The 19,345-nt window shown below is 41.3% G+C and overlaps 1 protein-coding gene and 1 non-coding gene across 2 annotated transcripts; both read right to left on the bottom strand.

The window, feature by feature from the left end:
- Positions 1-4,769: 4,769 nt before the first annotated feature.
- LOC119739311 (sodium/hydrogen exchanger 8-like) lies at positions 4,770-18,322 on the bottom strand. Its single transcript, XM_038214193.1, has 15 exons — positions 17,998-18,322; positions 16,454-16,617; positions 16,068-16,213; positions 14,685-14,768; positions 13,717-13,818; positions 12,866-13,044; positions 11,922-12,060; positions 11,159-11,264; positions 10,205-10,321; positions 9,364-9,446; positions 8,813-8,924; positions 8,292-8,434; positions 8,087-8,149; positions 7,427-7,570; positions 4,770-6,191 (listed from the first exon to the last, which is right to left on the bottom strand). The coding sequence occupies exons 1-15, from the start codon at positions 18,216-18,218 to the stop codon at positions 6,066-6,068; spliced, it is 1,929 nt and encodes a 642-aa protein (XP_038070121.1). The 5' UTR covers positions 18,219-18,322; the 3' UTR covers positions 4,770-6,065.
- On the bottom strand, positions 15,820-15,892 carry Trnaa-ggc. Its single transcript has one exon. It is a non-coding gene; the product is annotated as a tRNA-Ala (tRNA).
- Positions 18,323-19,345: the final 1,023 nt, after the last annotated feature.

Below are 19,345 nucleotides of genomic sequence, written 5' to 3'. Positions count from 1 at the left end.
TAGCACCTGTTGAGAGGCAGATTCATCCGTGAAAATGCGCGCTTTCACTGTGCACGTTACGGTTTGTGCACGTTGTCACCATTAGAGTGTATCCCGCTTTTCACCCGTTCATCACGAGCTTGCTGTTTTTAATAATGAAAAAATATATATCTATCAAACCTGGCTCATTTTAGCCACCATACAATGTTTAAACACAGGTGGAGAGAAGAACCAACTAAAAATTCAATTTTGGGGGGGAAAGGTGTCATTGACAGCCTTTTGACACACTCAAACGAACCCTACAGTAGACCTCTTGTTTCGCCATTTCCTCGAAAGTTAATATCATCTTGAAACCTTCAGCGTAAAATATGAGTTATTGCTCCCATTCACGCCGCGGCTCAAAAAGCACTATCCGCCCATGGGAATGGGAAATACTGTTGAACAAATAGGATCATGAGGCGATATTTGTGTGCGAATCATAGTATACAAATTTCGGCCAAGTTCGCGCAAGGACTATAGTTGACCAATGGTTAACTAATTAACGTTTGCCCGAACTCTGTCTAGTCGACGGTGGTTGACTACGCTAGTCGACTATTTGGAACCAGCCTACTAGGGTTGGTTGCTTCGCTGGTAACTAACAGCCGCGCGCATTCATTACTCTAGCAGAGAGCCAGGATCCAGAAGTTTTGCGATGACATTTTGACCAGCGTTTGACTAGAGACGTTCGCACGTTGCTATCAGTGCGCAGGCGTAAGGTACGTCACAAATCAACCACTAGTCGACTAATGGTCCATGCCCGAACTTGGCCATTGAGTGGCTCAGCGTGGAATGGGAGGAAAATTTTTGCAAGGTAAAATCTAGCCTTGGTCAATGCTCTCGTCGTTATTCGTCCCGTATGCGGTCGATCGTCGGCATATATCCTCACGCGCTATGCACACGCATGTAAAAATACAGCGCGAACAGCGACCTCATGCGGCCACTATTTTTTTATGCGAATCAGTTGGGGACAATCGAGAGCCTTGGTTCAATCGTCGGCAAAAGCTTATGTTTTTCTTTACTTTGCGCTAGATTTCTATGCGAATACAGATAATGTAAGCGGGGCTAATATGTGGAGTGTCCAATCACACCTTGATAAATCCGGACGTCATCAAATTATTTGCAGCATATGGAGAACTAGGGAGCATTTGCTCACTCGCCACTAGTGCAGCTCTGTTTACGTGGGAAGACTGGCTCATGTCTAGGCGCTCTGAGCAAATTTTCATTAATATGCGGAAAGTGTGTTGGTTTAACTTACTTCCTCGCATCGCATCACAAAATACAGATTTTCCTCTTTCACATGAATATAATTTCTTCATGATCAAAGGCGAATAATTATGTGCACTTTTTCATTGAAAAACGGGCAACTCAGTGAAAATTTCGCGTTTCTTATGGAGGTCACGGCACATTTCCCCGATTTTTGAGGGTGCGGGTTTACTTCTTCGAACAGCACACGTGTGAACCCGGTCGCATACAATTACCTCGCACGGTTTCTGAAAGATAACACAATAAGCTTTCCATTCATGTAAGGCTATGCAGGTCGCCGGGTCAATGCACTGTTGTGTGTGACCGCAGAGCATGCAGGGCTTTGATTTTCTGCACACATGGGTGGCAAAGTTCTCCATATGCTATTCCGCCTTTTGCGGACGTGACAGGAACCACTGTTTTTGTGCATTGGTGCCGTATGCAGAGACACACAATGTGTACGTGCATGGATTATGTACGGTGCCACGTTTCACTATGGAAGTTTCCACGCAACCAATAAGAAAACGACATTTAAGGTCAGCTAACATAATGAGCACCACCCTCAAAACCTCACATGGACAATTGAACCAAGGCGCTAGATCGGGTCCAACTGATTTGCATAAAAATAGTGGCCACGTGAGGTCACTGTTCGCGCTGTATTTTTAATGCACTGCATGCATAGACATTATGACTGCATGCATAGCGCTAGCGAAGATATCGTTTACCGCGCTACGGCCGGATGAATAACAACTAGCGCCTTGACCAAGGCTAGGTAAAATCTGGACTTTTCCATTTCACGAGGCGAAGCCGAGTGAACTGGAAAAGTCCATATTTTACCTAGCGATAATATTCCTCCCATTTCACAATTTAAAGCCACTCAATATTTGTTTTATATAACTGACATATAGATCCTTGTCATATGATATATATTTGAACTTTTTTTCAATACAAAACTGGAGGAAAATGCATTTTTCTCTTCCAAAACCACCCTTTCACGAAAATGTTTGAACCCAACGCTGTAGCGCTGGCTCTTTGGAACAATACGCGCTACCCGCATCGCTGAACGCGCACACCAGCATGCATTTGCACACAAATACCGCGTCATGATCGTAACTGTTGAATAGTATTTCCCATTCCCCATGGGCGGATAGTACTTTTTGAGCCGCGGCATGAATGGGAGCAATAACGAATGCCACGTGATGTGAGTTCCGCCAATCAAATGACAAGGATCTTTATGTCGGTTATATAAAGCTTTTTGTAACACCTCACCCACAGATTCTGTGTCTTGGCGAGAGAGCGAGTCACATGTTACTTTCTATTTTTACTATCTTTCTATGCACGGCCAAAAGTACTATACCCGTAGCAACCAAACTACTATACCATTAGCAACCATTATATAACCGACATACAGATCCTTGCACTTTGATTGGTGAAACTCACATCACGTGGCATTCGTTATTGCTCCCGTTCATGCCGCGGCTCAAAAAGTATTATAACACCTCACCCACAGATTCTGTGTCTTGATTGGCCGAGAGCGAGCCACATGTTACTTTCTAATTTTGCTATCTTTATGTGCACGGCCAAAAGTACTATGCCCATAGCAACCAAAGTACTATACCATTAGCAACCTTAAGTACGTTTTACACGGCGCGGTATTTGTGTGCAAATGGATGCTAGTGTGCGCGTTGCGCGTTGCGCGTATTGTTCCAAAGAGATCGCGCCGCAGACTTGGGTTCAAACATTTCGTGAAGGGGTAGTTTGGAAGAGAGAAATACATTTTCCACTAATTTTGTATTGAAATTGAAGTTTATTTCAACTGTGTTCAGATTTAAACAATTTGAAATACTAAAACCAAGCAGAATCTTTGGATGAAGTGTTATAAAACAAATATTGAATGCTTTATCTCGTGGTGAAGTAAAACTAGCCTCCCTCGGTGATCCATGGACCATTCTATTTTCCCTCGGCTTCGCCTCGGGAAAATAGAATGGTCCGTGGATCACCTCGGGAGGCTAGTTTTACTACACCACTCGAAGCATTCAATATTTGTATACTCTCCGCCCATGGGGAATGGGAGATTCAACAGGTAGGATCATGACGCGGTATTTGTGTGCAAATGCATGCTGGTGAGCGCGTTAAGCGTTGCGCGTAGCGCGTATTGTTCCAAAGAGCCAGCGCTACAGCGTTTGGCTCAAACATTTTCGTGAAGGGGTGATTTGGAACAGAGAAATACATTTTCTTCCAGTTTTGTATTGAAATAAAAGTTCAAATATATCAAATGACAAGGATCGATCTATATGTCAGATATAAAACAAATATTGAGTGGCTATAAATTGTGACATGGGAGAAATATTATCGCTCGGTAAAATCTGGACTTTTCCGGAGTGATTGTTTCAAATCAAAACCAACTGACAGAAACCAACCACGGGTTTGTTGGGTTATTTGTTTATACTTATCTGTTTGTTGGGTAGTCGGGTTGTTGGTTTTTCGGGTTGTTTGTTTGTCAGGTTGGTTGGTTGACGGGTTGTTTGTTTGTCGGGTTGGTGGGTTGACAAGTTGTTCGTTTGTCGGGTTGTTTGTCGAGTTAGTTGCAGGGTTGGGTGGTTGCTGCAGGCTGGGTGGGTTGGTGGGTTGTGCGGTTGGTTCGGTTTTCGGGTGGGTGGGTTGTCAGGCGGGTAGGGTGGGCGGGTGGGTAGGGTGGGCGGGTAGGGTGGGCGGGTGGGTAGGGTGGGCGGGTGGGTGGATGGGTGGATGGGTGGATGGGTGTATGGTTTGTCGGGCGGGTGGGTGGACGGGTGGGTGTCTGTGTGTCTGGGTGGGTGGGTTGTCCGGCGGGTAGGATGGGCGGGTGGGTGTCTGGGTGTCTCGGTGTGTGGTTTGTCGGGTGGGCAGGCAGCTGGAAGGGCGGGCGGGTGGAGTTTTCTTTCTTCTTTTTTTTGGAGTGGTGTTTGGGAGATTCATCACAGCAAAGGTATACAGCCATTTTATTCGACGGAATTACCCTTTAAATTTTTAAGTTTATAACTGTCTTGTACGGGCTTGTCGTCAAGGGGGCCAGGGCGGCCGGGCCCCCTGATGAGCAACCCCCCCCCCCCCCCCCCCCCTGTTCTTTGGACCACATCATTTGCGGTCAACTAAGGCATGTGCTTTTCATAAGAGCAATTTTTCTGCATATCCACCACTCCCCCCCCCCCCCCCCCCCATGTGGTGTGCCCGCTGGTTAGTACTGTGGCCCCCCTAATGCCAGGAGCTGGCGACGGGCCTGCACTTGTATTATTGGGCAAATTTCCATACGAACTGTCATGTTATTATGCCTTTTCACATTTTTCCAGCAACATTCGGTGAAAAATGTCATCAAAATCTTTTTAACCAGAACATAACGTTATTTCGAAAATTACGAAAATGAAACCTATGCAGCCTCCATCCCTCCAATTCAGCGATTCATCATTTCATCCAGCTATCAATCCAATTACTTATTCCAATCAGTCAGTCATTCACTTGATGAACTGCAATTAAATGTTTATATTTAAGCTTTGCATTTTCATGCACGAATTTATTACCAAGCTAAAATTGCCCAATTATTTAATGATACATTTTTACACTGATACAAGTCATATTTACAATACTAACAATATGCCGACAGAAATAAATAATTGCTAAATGATACTGAACATGAAAATAGAATGGGTTCCCAATCCACAATGCGCAAAGATGCACAAACACTCATAACATGGGGGCCCGGGTGGGTGTGGAGTATGGGTTTCACTCATAGGGCCCGGGTATGGGGTATGGGTTTCACTCATGGGTTCCGGCTGTGGGGTATGGGTTTCACTCATGGGGCCTGGGTGTGGGGTATGGGTTTCACTCACATGGGGGCCCGGGTGTGTGGTATGGGTTTCACTCATAGGGCCCGGGTGTGGGGTATGGGTTTCACTCATAGGGCCCGGGTGTGGGGTATGGGTTTCACTCATAGGGCCCGGGTGTGGGGTATTGGTTTCACTCATAGGGCCTGGGTGTGGGGTATGGGTTTCACCCAGCCAAATCTGATTTTCTCAACAAATTCTGGCCTGTCTTCTTCTTTCATAAAAGTTAAAAAATACATGCAAAGTCTGTTTGAAGAGCTTCTTGACATCAGATTTCTTCTATGCACGACTTTAAGAATTCAACAGAATTTTCAATTGACACTGATGATTGAAGCCGTTATTTTCAGCAATTTCATCTTACAACAAATGCTTATACCTGCATTACGTGGATAGACGTTCCACAGACAGAAAGGCATTCACTTTTTACCAGCCCAATAAGGTATTAAAAACTTGCTTAAATTGATCTCAAAATATTGTACACAGTGACCATCATCTTTATCTCACATATCAAATACAAGGACGTTTTACGTAAAAAGAAGAAATTAAAGATTTTTTAAAAATTCCTAAAACCTTAAGTCATATTCATAGTAATTTACAGAATATAAGAAATACATCAACCCTTAACCAAATTGCTGTATTTTATAAGAAAGAAATGTAGAAGATTTCCAAAGATCAGCTGATTCCAACAATCTGTCAATTGACTGATTTTTGGAAATACAAAGTGCAATGGACAAAATTGTGTTTCATGATCAAAAGGTTGTGCATGGTTTTTCACTGATTTCTCAAAAGGTGTAATATCCACTGAGTTGAAACTTCAACATGCTAGGTTGTGAACACTCTTCTTTAGATTATGAGAGTGTTGTTATTGGAAACAAACAAAGTGCATGAAAAGCAAATGATCCTACATGCCTTTATGCTTGCTTGGCGGTTTTGCCATTTGTTGCTTTAGTGAGCTTCAGCCGTTATTAGACTTGTCTCCAGTTCTTCCTCCGTATCGGATTTCGTGCCTCTCACCTCAGAGTACCACTGGTTTGCAAGATGTCGCATCTGAATTCTACCATCCGTCAAATCCTGTAATTTTTGAAAAAAGACGCAAGCTCATTCTGACAATTTCTTTGCTCAATGCGACATGTTTTTTCCATACTGGTGAACAGGTTGCACTGCACCTTTTCCATACACGTATACAAAATTGTATACATGTTCGCTGGTATGGAAAAGGCGTGGTGCAACCTGTTCGCCAGTATGGAAAAAACGCTACAAATAGATACATAGGCAACTTGATGCAAGGTGGAGGAGTTCTGCTCAAGTATAAATGAGGCAAGGGTTAAAAGGTAATAAACAACATTTGCTTTTTCCGTAGTTTTGAGAAATGGATGTATTTGGTGTTAGTATTTTATAGCAAAAATGTTACACTGACCCGTTTAAAATTTTGTGTTTACAGATGCTGGAAAAACCATGAAAAAAATGCTGTTCTTGTAGTCTGGTTCCCTGACCCGTACTTCAGATGAAACGCAGCAATTTATAGACGTCGGGGAATCATCAGGTCAGGGAAGCAGACTAGCTGGCTTGCACCACAATCGCTAAATTAGGGCTAGTTTTGGAAGCATGTCTGCTTGGTACATATTGTTACAAGCTTGGTACAAGCAAAATCAACTAGGTTGGTTGTGCAGTCACATGTACCATTATGCCAAGTAATACAAAGATAACATTTTATTTTGATTGACATTTTCACGTACTCAACCAACAGTTTCCCAAGCTACTTTTATGTATACCTACCATAGGTTACTAAACCCAACCTTCCCAAATCCTCCAAAATGCTCTTTGCAAAATGCAGGATTTTGCAGGATTGAGGCAATATGGCAAAAGTGTGTTGCTGATTTTGGAGGATGCACTGTGTCAAGGTCTTGGGCCGGACCATGTGTTGTTTATGCTCAGCCATGCACAAATTTATACTTGAAATACTTGAACTACATTATACTTGAAATCCTCCGCACTGCTCCAGGATGCACTGGCTCTGCCTCAACATACTGACAGTGATTGCCAGAGGATTTTGCAGGATTCAGGCAGTGGTCAGCCCTCCAAAGACCAAATTCAAGAAATAATGGAGAATTTTGCAGGATTGAGGCTGTGTACAATTTGAACATGGAGGCAGTTGGAGGATTTTGCAGGATTGAGGTTGCATCCTATCAAATATGCCTAGGGAGTTAGGGTTAACCCTAACTCCCTGGGGGGTGTGCAAAATCGTATTGAATTTGGAGGATTCAGGACTGTTAGGGATCACAAATGGTATAAAATACCACTCTTACCTTGTTTGTCAATCGCCGAGTGAAGAACGGCAAAAAGTACTTGGTGTCCCACTTGACGAAGCCAGTCAGATGAGGCTTGATGTAGTTGACTTCATATTCCTCTTCTGTCAGCTCTGACAGATGCTCAGCGTCAACGGCACTTCCCTACACAAATAAAAGGATCCACAAGTCATCAGTTACTCTGAACATTATCTCTGGGTCATTCAATAAATTTAGGGTCCAAAGTAGGATATATTTCCTGTCCCTGTTACCTTGGTACTTTGTAATTTATGACTTCAAGTGATTTTTATTTGTTGGGTAGGTTGTTTGCTATTCATAATCACTCGGAGGATAACTGCACTATGGAGTCACGACTGCAATAAGGAAAGCAGTTATGAGCTGGAGTCCCATCACAATGCAACGTGCACGCAGCATCCCAATGTGAAAAGACAAAGTGTACTGGGCAGTAATGACTAATTACAGTATTATTGACGCTTTTTTGTGACTGTTTTGGCAGAGTTTTCTAAGGACTTGCCGAACAAAAGCTTGAGATAAACAGATGTACTGACGTGGACATTTCGAGTTACAGTCATTCCTAAAGGTTCACAACAATACATGAACAGGTTTGTTAATTCAGATCATGCTAGTTTTTCTTTTTTCATTTTTTTCTTCATAACTCACCAAATCTTCTGTTTTGCTGAGTGTGACTTCTTTCTTCGGTTTGCCCGACTCCGGTCCGATAAGCTGCAAGATGAGAAAAGACGTCAAATACTAAACAGCAATTGCAATGGACTATTGAGTCCGTGCATGAACAACAGAGGCCTCTAATCACCCAAGCGAGGCAAAAGCCTCAAGCTAAAATGAATCTCAGGACTGAAATGTCTACCTTCAAGACCGGCATAGTCAGGCCACCGATGACCACAACTGTAAACAGGACAACAACGAGGGTCGTGGTTACCAAGACGTGCCTGGTCTGATTACCAAACATCAAATGGAGACTGAGGGCGTAAGCGATGGCTCCCCGCAACCCTGGTGACAGGAGAAGCAAAAAATAAAACAAAAAGTCCAAATCTAAAACAAAAATCTGAACCACAACCCTTGTGGGCAAGAGTAATAAAATGAAGCAATTGATAATAACTTATGACACAAATCAATTATGGTTCAAAATTTTTAAGTCAAAAATTAACACAAGCCTGAAATTACGACCTTTTTTTTTTTTGAAAAGGACAGGGCTAAATTTCAAGGCACTGCTAAGTACATGAAACGCTAAGCTTTAGAAATACTGTTTTCTACTTCTTCTTTTTTACAGACATCCTTATAAGCAATGAAATGGCAAAGGGTACACTAAAGCTCCAAGGGTAACTTGCCCCTCCCCTCCACAACCAAACAAACGCATGAATTACTTACCACTGAACCACATGACCAACTGCATTTTCAGTGTGATCTTGTGTTCTCGGAACTTGTTGCAGAGAAACGACAGTGGGAAGATGTTAAGTGCCCTGCCAACCAAAATCAGCACCTACGTAGAAATGAAGGGGGGGGGTTGTTAAAAATATAAACAAGAATTTGAAATTTTGGTAAAATTCAACATCTGCTATACCTGGGTTCTTGGACTGAAGAAGGTAGCACCAATTAATCATTACCACAAATTCTTCTTTAAAATCGGTCAAATATCAGTCCTTCTGCTACCTGTTCTTAATATCATCTTAATAAGCTCCTTGTCAATGTCGGGCTGGCACATGTTAAACTTAATCACGCATTTTGAATATTGGAATATTCGGTCAAATTAATATTCGGTCAAATCCAAGTTGTAATAATCGAATGCTTATTGAGCCCAGGTGCAAATCTGAGACACAAACCAAGTCTAGTCCGGGGCCTAATCTTAACTCAACCCTCTCTTTTCCAGTTAGGGACTCAAGTTGAGCAGCATCCCAAGTCTTACTCCTAGTCGCACTTACCAACGTCCAGATGATGAAAGCTGGCTGGAAGTCGTGATTAAACGTCGGTACAGCCAGTCCCAGATACACAAACACACAGGTCTCTGTCAGGTCAAGAAATTAAAAAGTATTTACCTCTGAAATCCAGGGGATTGATAGATTGATCTGATAGATTGATACTGCAATCAAAACAAGTTCACTGCAACTCACTTAAACCGGCTTACCAACCACTATTTCTGTTGACATCCACAATCATATTGTCACTAACGTCCATAACAGATTCCGTCTTTATGACTGGAATTAATACAACCAATGTTGGCCTAACCTTTGACCTATGAGTTTTGATTTACCTGTTGGACTCTCTGCAGACATCATATCCATTAATCAGTGTAATAACTATAACTTATACTGAATAATAACTGTAATTATAACCTACACGGTTTGGGGACAATAGTAGTCTTTAAATGATTTCGAAAGTAAAACCAGGAATTCTTAATTTGCTTATGAAACCATAAAACAACCCGCAAACGGTTAATTGATCAGTGGCATAGCGAGAAATGGGGTTTTTGGGGGGGGGGGGCTTTACCAAATTTGATTTCCGCCAAAAAATTTTTTTTCATTTGGCAGACAGCCATGAAACAAAGACAAAGTCAGGGTTTGGAAACGTCCTGAGACTGATGGTTCAAGCAATGTGCACATACCAGCTACTCCTCCATTCTTTCCCCCCTCCCTTCCCCCAGTCCCTTTTTCACCCCTACTTTGTATGGGAGAGGTTCAAAAACAGGGGTTGGACCCTAAATCCCGCTCTCTATGCCACTTAATTGGATATCCCACAACTTATATATCATATTTGTAAACTTACCTGCCAAGAAGGCCAGCGTACGGAAGGTCTGTTGGACGTTGATCTGGGTGATGGGTGACAGGTTATGATGCGTGTAGTGAGACATGGTGATGCCACAAAACAATATAGACATGATACCTGAAAAGATTGGAAGGTTTGCACGGTGAAGAAAATATAAAATGTTGCGGTTGAACCATGTAAAAAATCCCTTTTGTGAGTTTGTGAGGTTTTCGAAAGATCCGCAGAGAGAACCCAACATTTTGGACAGTATGCTCTGCCCGTCATCAGGAGACATTCTGTCCAAAACGTGGAGTTTCCCCTTTTCTTTTCAGAACCTCAGAAACTCACAAAAGAGATTTGTGACATGGTGCTACTGCAAACATACTCTTATAGCCATAATATATGTCCAGCACAAAACTAGTATTCACATACATTCAGTGTGAAATATCACTGTTAGAGTATTTCAATGGTACTCTTGAAGATACAAGAACACACGCATTCTGTTGTACTTGAACTGGGAGCAACTTTGAGTTTTATGAGAAAACTTGTGGTATGTTATGCAGGTCTATAACACGCATACAGAGCATTTGTGGCGCCCATCTTCTAACAGTTTTTACGGCACTGGTGATCAGGTCTGTAATGTATGCTGTACGGTAAACAGCAGTACTACTTTCATGGCCCAAGGTGCAGGTCACACAAAAGCACTCGGTATTGGAGAAGCATATGGGCTCCGTGCACAAGTACCCCCTCAATGGTAAGAAAGGGAAAGTTGGGGGAGACCACGGGGAGAGACATTTGAATGTATTACCGATGACGCTGGCTGCTCACGTAAAGATGCTATGGTTTCAGCACATTCAGGACAAAAAGAAGTCATGCGAACTTTGCGCTATATACATGTGCAAACCAGTGCACACAGGAGCCCATGCACTGTACCTAGTAATGAGACAGTTTAAGCATAAGAATTATGGTATTTACCAGATAGTTTGAGTCCTTCCGAGAGCACGTAGGGCAGGTAGGAGAAGATGAGGATGAAGGCAAACTCTAAAGAAGGTGTCTTCCTCAAGTCAATATGCTTCAAGAGGTACAAAAAGGTCAAGGTCAAAGGTTATGCTAATATCTTACAAATAACTATAAGAAAACACTCGTCACAGAACTAATTGTGTTTAAAATCAGTTTCATCACATACCGGATGCACAGTGCCCTGCCTGTTACTCCTTTAGGCCTTTTCACACTGTCATCTCACCTACCCATGGTGAAATTAAAATGGGTCTACGGTAAGTGAAACTGCGTCCAACTATGGGTAGGCAAGGCGGTATGCGTACATGTACATGGGTCAGTTGTAGATTTGGGTTTTCTACCCGGGTACAGCCTCTCAGCCCTGGTCCTGACCAGGGTTGGATTTTACCCGTGTAGACAGCTGGACTTGTGAAGAAGTTGTGTGGGATTTCTGCTAGTGTGAAAGGGGTTCCTGAGGTCTCTGTGTTGGACCCGGGTTCAACAAGGAGATTTGATAGTGTGAAAGACCCTTCTAACTACAAAAATTCAAATTTTCTTGAAAATGACACCCCGACAGGAGCCATGATTTCACAAGACGCATGGGACATTATTCACTTACAGTCAAGTAAGGTTATTTCATAATAATTTGGTAGTTTTGATTTTGATGTTTGCAAGTGTAATATATTACCTCTGAAGTCTGGACAGACACCAAATCTACACTAATCTCAACTGTAAAGGATATCAAGGCACTGATGATACCAATCAGTATTCCGATGGCAGCCGAAGCAGAGAACATGAGACAGAATGATCCTACGGCGTAACCAAATGCCTCGCTAGACGTCACGTTGGCCATCTCTTGGCTGTTTAGATTGATGACAGTGCTGGAAGAAGACAAAGACAAGACACGATTTGATAAATGTTTCATATCAGCAGAGGTTACATTAACATGGTTTTCCCATCTTTTTCTGTAGACTTTTAACACAAATAACCCTTAGCCAAAAAAATATTATACATTGAAATATTAAAGGCATATAGGATCATTTTCATTTATCCCCAAAGCAATCTACCAAACTATCAAAAAGCTTACTTGAATTAAAGATCGTACTGGTACTAAACACCCCGTGAAATTATTCTGTCGGGCTTGCTGTCATTTAGAAGAAATTAAAAAAATGTAGGTGATTTCCAACGATCAGCCAATTGACTCATTTTTGCAAATAAAAGTTTGCTTTAGACGAAATCGTGTTTCGTGATTAAAAGGTTGTGCATGGCGTTTCACTGTTTTCTCAAAAGGGTAATATTCACTGAGTGAACATTCTTCTTTGGATTTTGAGTGGTGTTATTATTGGAAACGATAAAGAAAATGATCCTATATGCCTTTAAATTGTGCCCCCACATATGTAATGTTATAAGCGCTGTATGCCTGGTGCTGTCCAATTAACCCTAACTCCCTAATACTTCCTCAGGACTACCCTGCTACATCCAACAGAATCCAACCGGAGATTCCTGCTCAATCCACTGTGCCTTATTATTCAGTTGTCTGCTGAATCCAACGGAGTCCAACTTGGCGTTATAATGCGGTTCAGTACACAAGGGGTGTACTGCTCAATCCAACAGGCTCCATCGGGTATATGACATAGTTGGATCCTGTTGGATTCAGCAGGGTTAGGGTTCTAAGTCTTCACTTACGCCGACATGACAATGGAGACAGCATCATTTAGTATGCTCTCTCCAAACACCAGCATGTTGAGTAGAGGATGAACATCGATAGCTGAGAATATCGCCAGCGTTGCGACCGGATCAACGGCTGAAATCAAGGAACCAAAAGCGAAGCTCTCCACCAAGTCCAACTTGTAGGCCACTTGCGCCTGGAAACAGAACAGTAATAGCAATACTTGTGGCCATATTGGTCAACTTCCTTCCGTATGACTGACAACAATTAAGTGGTTGTAACCAGTACTGGTCCCAATCCAAGGCCAAAATTGCAAGAAAAAAATAAAACTTGAAATTTATAATTTGTCGTGAGTCCTTGCTCAAATGTGGCTATGATTTTGGATTCAACATTACTTTCTGAAAGTAATAATGATCTTAACCAAGACCTGGACTTTGTCAGTTGTGTGTCCGGATGCGAGTCTGAGACCATAAGAACCTTCAAAGTAAATTGCGCGTGTCCAGGGTGTAGTCATTTCCTTTTTTTTTTTAAATATTGATAGCAATTATGAAAAGTCTCATTTTGGGTCCATAAAAGGCCAATTAACCATGATATCTAATAAATGATGTACAGAAACGATCCCAAACTCCTAGTCTGTAATCTCATTGACAATTACTAGATGATGGATGCATAAGATTTTGGGGGAAAAAAATACATTTTCTGGTTTATTCACTGAGCTCTTCAAAGCTCTGTCATGGACATTACATCTCCATTTTTTTTCAGGGAATAAACAAACTCATCAGTTAATTTTCCGCATTTAAGAGTTTTCAACTCCGTGTTCATGTGTGCCTGTAAAGTAAATACATGTAACAGAAATTTTCAGAAATACCTGACCAAGTAGGTAGAGGCCTCCCCCCACCACACTGGCTGAAATAACGGTGCCAAAGACAGCAAACACAAGAATGGAGCCAATGTTCTGGAAGAAATTACCCTACAGAGGCAACAAGAAATTGTAAAGTAATTCAATGAATTTGTGCAAAAAGAAAGACAAAATAACTTTGAGAGAAACTTACATGCCATTAGTTTAAAGGACATACAACATTTGCTTAATTAATATGAAATACATAGCACCTGGTGTGCTGACATTTTCAAGAAAAGTGGTACTTTTGTGTCAAGTTCAGCCGACCAGTGTTGGAAAAGAACTGGCTTTTTTCAAATACTGCCCCACTTGACCATATTAAGTTAGTCCACATTCTGTTTGCAATCAATTACACACCTATGAACGGGTACAAGCCAGCTAGACTGGTTCCATGACTTTACAATTCCTGACGATTACAAATTGCTCTGTTTCATCTTAACTGGGGTCAGACTACAGGAATGTGATTGTTTTTCTTGGGTTTTTCCACCATCTACGAACACAAAACTTCAAACAAGTCAGTGTAACATATTTGTTATAAAATACTAACCGCCCAATTCCATCCAATTCTGAAAATTAACAGCAAAAGCAAATGTTGTATATTCCCTTTAATGCAGGGTCGTTGAAAAGAATTATTATCTAAAAAAAAAATTAAATCAACTTTTATTTCATTTCAATTGGATTAAATTGTTTTACTCTCAAAGAATTTTAAAAAAAATTATACAAAATATCTGCTCTAAAAAATGAGATAAATCTGCCGCATCACATTTGCCAAATCACTTGAGGTACTCCATCTGTTTATGGAACACTGAACATAAGTGAAGGACCCACTATGGAAGCCTAGTTTGTCATCTGCTAAAATGTTTCTGTCCAAACAAAGATTGCAGTGAGCCGGCAGTTGTACGTGTGTTAAATATTACACATGACGCCCAGGCTCTGACCTTGTGCAATGAGTAGCCGGACTCGAAGATGATCGGAGGCAGAAGAATAAGAAAGAACATGGTGGGATCCATCATCTCATAGTCCTGCAAATTGGCAAACAAGAAGAATTAATGAGGAAACACATTACTATGACAGGATGCGAACCAGCTACATCTGGAGTAACCTGCAAGCGTTTTACCAACCGTGTTTTATGATCTCAAGTTGGTTAACTCTGAACCCTAACCCCAAGGCCTTTTTGCTAGCAACCATCCTCAATCCTACAAAATCCCGCACTTGTACATGTACATGTATGTTCAAATGACTGCCTCAGTCCTTCAAAATCCTCCATCAGCCCTGCCTCTCATAAAACATTCAGCCTACATTCTCCAAAATCCTCCTCTTCTTCAAACAACATTCATCCTCAATCCTCCAAAATCAACCGATACTATGTCCATGTGCCCTCAATCCTCCACAATCACCCAAAAATTGAATGTTGCATTCATCCTCAATCCTCCAAAATCCTTCAAAACCGCCCGGAAGACTTTGGAGGATCGAGGAAGGTTAGGGTTAATCTGTCAATATCTTTCTTTTGCAGATCCTTGTAATGGAGAATCATGTTTCAATTAATTAATGCAAAAAGAAACAATAGGTGTGGGCGGGATTGCGTCATCCAATGAAAACATCTACTCATTTGCACACCAGATTTCATCAGTTGCTATGTGTTACCATTCAGCACTCCAGACTCAAGAACCATTGGGTTTCAAGGACACAGGTCTGGGGGCTAGATGAGCCAATGTAAAAAATATTCCTGGATGTTCACGCCCACCTGTTTGAAAATATCAACCTCTTCTTTGAGGAAACATTGGCTCTTTAAGAAACCAGTGATGTGAATGTTTTCTTGATGTTCTGAACAATATGCTCCATTTGTCTCCACGGAAATATCCAGATATATTATGTCTGGCCCTTTCCATCCAAATTTGTTTTAAAAGGGGACATTTAACGATGTTGCAAAAACTTCCACCTCTTTAAGACAATGGTATCTCCCTCCCCCACCCCAAGAAAAAAAACAAAACGTTATTTTATTTGTCTTCAAGGAAATCACACAGGAAAACTGACCAGGTGTGTTATAATTATTTGAAGGTAGAATAAAGTAATTGACTGAAGCGGGGTTTGAACCTGCGACCTCCGGAATGCCGTTCCGGTGCTCTACCAACTGAGCTATCCAGCCCTATGTTGGCGCCCCCCCCCCCCCATTTAGTCAATGTCTTTGTTAAAAAGTCGCTGGTCTAAAGTTATAGACCCATATATGCCATGTAGCTAGGGATCACGGCCAAAGTCACTTTGCTAGCAACATAACAAAATAAGACAAAGCTTCAGATCTACGATTGAAGCTTATGACATACCGTGAGTTTATACTCTGCATTCTTGGCATTCTTGGTGAGCAGTGATATCAGACCAATCAACACTCCCAGGCACACCACAGCGACACTCTCCGGTAAAAGATGGAACTTGAACTTGATCAGAAGATGGACCAAGATGATTGACAGGGCTGCAAGGGTGACAAAAACAATGAAAGAAGCTGATTTGTAGAAAGGTTCAGGGTGTTTTTTATCATTACAGTGCAAACTGTAAGTATTATCCTCTTTCTTCACAACTGCTTAAAGGTAATTTTGCAAACATTCAAAAATGAAACTGCTAAAATAACATGAAATATCACGGAGCCCATAGTATGGAATTTCCCAACTATTGTTGGGACTGTTGCCACATTTGAGGCGTAACATGGTCATACCTAGAATGAGTAGAATGAAGAACAGGGCCAGGCTGCTGGAGTGCTCTTCCTCAGCTGAGTCTTGAGCAGGCAACTGACTATCCTCCGTTGTCGTCTTGACTGGACCTGCCTCAGTTAAGGTCTGTAAGACTGACGCGGGGGTGGTGTCCGACTCATTACCAAGCCTGTCAAAATATATCACGGGAAAGAATATTGCAATCTGACGTTACTTCGGCAGTTCTGTACAAAGTCTATTGAGGGTCAAGAAAATTGTTTAAGTAAGCCTTTTTCCTAACAAAATTGGAAATGTTTTTCAGTCCCAGATTTATGTCTTATTATCATTTGTGCAATCACTGACCTTCATTGAGATAATGTATGAAGAAAATGTTGCAACATTCTTTCCATGTTATGCGTTTAACATTATTAAGGGGTTTTGTCAGCATACATTTCATCAATTTCTTTTATTACTGGGCAGTTTGTTTCACTCTTCCAGAGTGGTCATATAGAATTCACTTCTCTAACAACAAATGAATGAATCTCTACCATATCACATCCTATTGCCTACACTCTACAGTTGTTTGTGATGCTGCTTTTGAGGGGCCAGGAGTTTATATCTACAGTGTTCTGACTGCACCATAGCCAAGGCCGATGTCTTTTTGTCTTTGCATTGAGGAAATGATTTATAAACATGCATAGCCATGTTAATAGTGTGACTGGCTCACAGTCACATAGTATTTCCTGGCATCCCAGAAATCCCTGTTTGATTGTGCTGATTCAATGGCAAGAAACATTGAGATGAAGTTGATTTATTAAAGATAGTGGATATTTTGCGGGAGGTAATGACGGCAAACTAACGTTTACTAAAGGTTTGCCGGCGGCAATCCATATCAACAGAGGGCGCTGTACTCTTTAAGATAGGGCTGAATTATAAGATGTATTAAATTCCCACCAAAAGTTGTGTAGTACGTTTGGTGTAGGGGTTAAAGCGAAGGCTCTAGTAAGCGGGATGACTCGGGTTCGATTCCGACCGCAGCACATTTTTAAGTTTTTTTTCTCATCCCCAAATAAATAAGAATATTCTTCTTTTATTATTTAAACATGTCTCAAACATTTTTTTGCAGAGTATTACATTTTCTTTTTCAGATTTGTGGCTCTGGAGGATTTTTTTTAAAAGGGAAATAAAGTCCGAAATTATAAAATGGTCTGAATCCCATCTTGTGAATACGAGGTTACAACGATAATTTTGGCATGGAGCCAGACTAAAATTTGTCACCGGAAAATGTTTAAGCAGTGTTAAGTAGGTACAAAAAAACAGTAACTGCGCATTTACACAGCTTCTTGGATTCCTCTTGGGTGAAATCACAAGACAAGGTGAGGTGAAAATTGATGTGTTTGGCGGCTACTACTAGAACTATGATGCTCCGCGTATTTGGCGGCAGTTAATTGGTGAGCTAGTAGTACTAGTAAGTAGTAAAAAAATAGTATGGACATTTTCCCGCAACATTCTTCCCAAAAAGATTATAGGCCGTTGGCCTATAATCTAAGTATTAGGCCGAACAGTTTACCCTGTGCCATTGATCTGTTCTGTTGTTGACATTTCGCTGGGTTGTTCTTCCGGAGGAGCCGGAGGTTTTGTTTCCTTGTCATTCTTGTCATTGTCACCAGACCGGCGCACTCTTTTGACCTCCTTTGAAAGTACCGATCCAAAAGGATCAGAAGCAACACATCCAGACCAATCTATTAATATCAAGGCTACTAACAGTCCTCTTAATACTGAAACATTCATTCTTGTTGAGTAATAAAAGTGCAGACAAATTCTAGGTATGTTGTCACAATTAATTCTTCGTACAAAAATGATGATTTGTTTCTTTTTATACACAACATGGTACCTTCTTCAGATAGCATGTATTTTGCAGAGCGGTCGTTTGGGGTCCCAACATAAGTTGATAAGTTAGTACAACAGAGGGCGCACTAGTATATTCCGATTGGGGCATCTGCAAAAAAAAAAGCAATTTAATTTGTGCACAAAATGAACGTGCCCTGCGACAGCCGAATTATTTTGCAGCCAATAATTGGATTATTGTAAAGAAAAATGTAATAACTGCATTTCTGTGGATTTTTTTTCGTTCGATGTCTCATTCGAAAGTGAATAACCTTTATATTTATAGAAAATCAATTGAACAAAAAAACGTATCTGTATAATTATTGAGGTACAACTCGAAAATAGCACGTGAGGAATAATCTTTCAGGTTTACTCAAATTTGTATAAAACGGAAATTTTGTTTTGTCCTTATTTTGGTTCCATTTGTTCGAATGGTTCTGGAGGATAAGGACTATACAATGTGAATATTGATGTCAAGATTATCAGCAGAAACTGCATTGTTTCCTTTGTGCGCCCCCCCCCCCTCCCGCAATAAAAAAAATATATAGGACGACAGGCCTGAGGCGGATCCAGAGAGTGGTTGTGGTCGACCAACTCTCCCCCTCCCCCGCCCCGAAACCGAAAAATTATAACAAATTATATGCTGGATCTGCCCCTGGACGATTTTACGTAGTAAGTGGACTATCGTGTACTAGGCAGCCCCGTGGTTAAAGTTAGCAATAAGATTCAGTTTCATATATGGATATGAAACGTCCCATCGTAATTCTTTGTTTCCAGGTCTTTATCTCACTTTTACCACATAAGTCATCCTTGCATGTTCAAGTTCCTGCCTATATACCTTTTTCCCTGATATTGCATCTCGTAGACGGTCGGGTTAGTTCAAGTTCCACAGGAATGCAAACCACTGTACACCACAAATAAATCAAACTATTATATACCGAAAGCCCATGGACTACAAAATCAGTGGTAAAGGAGCAAAGATACGTTTTTAGTATACGGTCAAATTATCAGTCTTTATTACTATTTATTCT

The sequence above is a fragment of the Patiria miniata genome, unplaced genomic scaffold (assembly GCF_015706575.1).
Source record: "Patiria miniata isolate m_02_andy unplaced genomic scaffold, ASM1570657v1 HiC_scaffold_30, whole genome shotgun sequence".
NCBI lineage: Eukaryota > Metazoa > Echinodermata > Asteroidea > Valvatida > Asterinidae > Patiria > Patiria miniata.
This window is presented reverse-complemented; position numbering and strand designations above follow the sequence as displayed.

What these genes read in the sequence shown, in the direction of transcription:
- LOC119739311 (XM_038214193.1), bottom strand. Translation starts at nt 18,218, where the DNA reads ATGAATGTTTCAGTATTAAGAGGACTGTTAGTAGCCTTGATATTAATA. An exon ending in GCCTCTACCTACTTGGTCAG is followed by an intron (nt 13,045 to 13,716) that starts GTATTTCTGAAA and finishes TTCTGTTTCCAG; the next exon opens with GCGCAAGTGGCCTACAAGTT. An exon ending in TGACTATGCCGGTCTTGAAG is followed by an intron (nt 8,150 to 8,291) that starts GTAGACATTTCA and finishes CTCATCTTGCAG; the next exon opens with CTTATCGGACCGGAGTCGGG.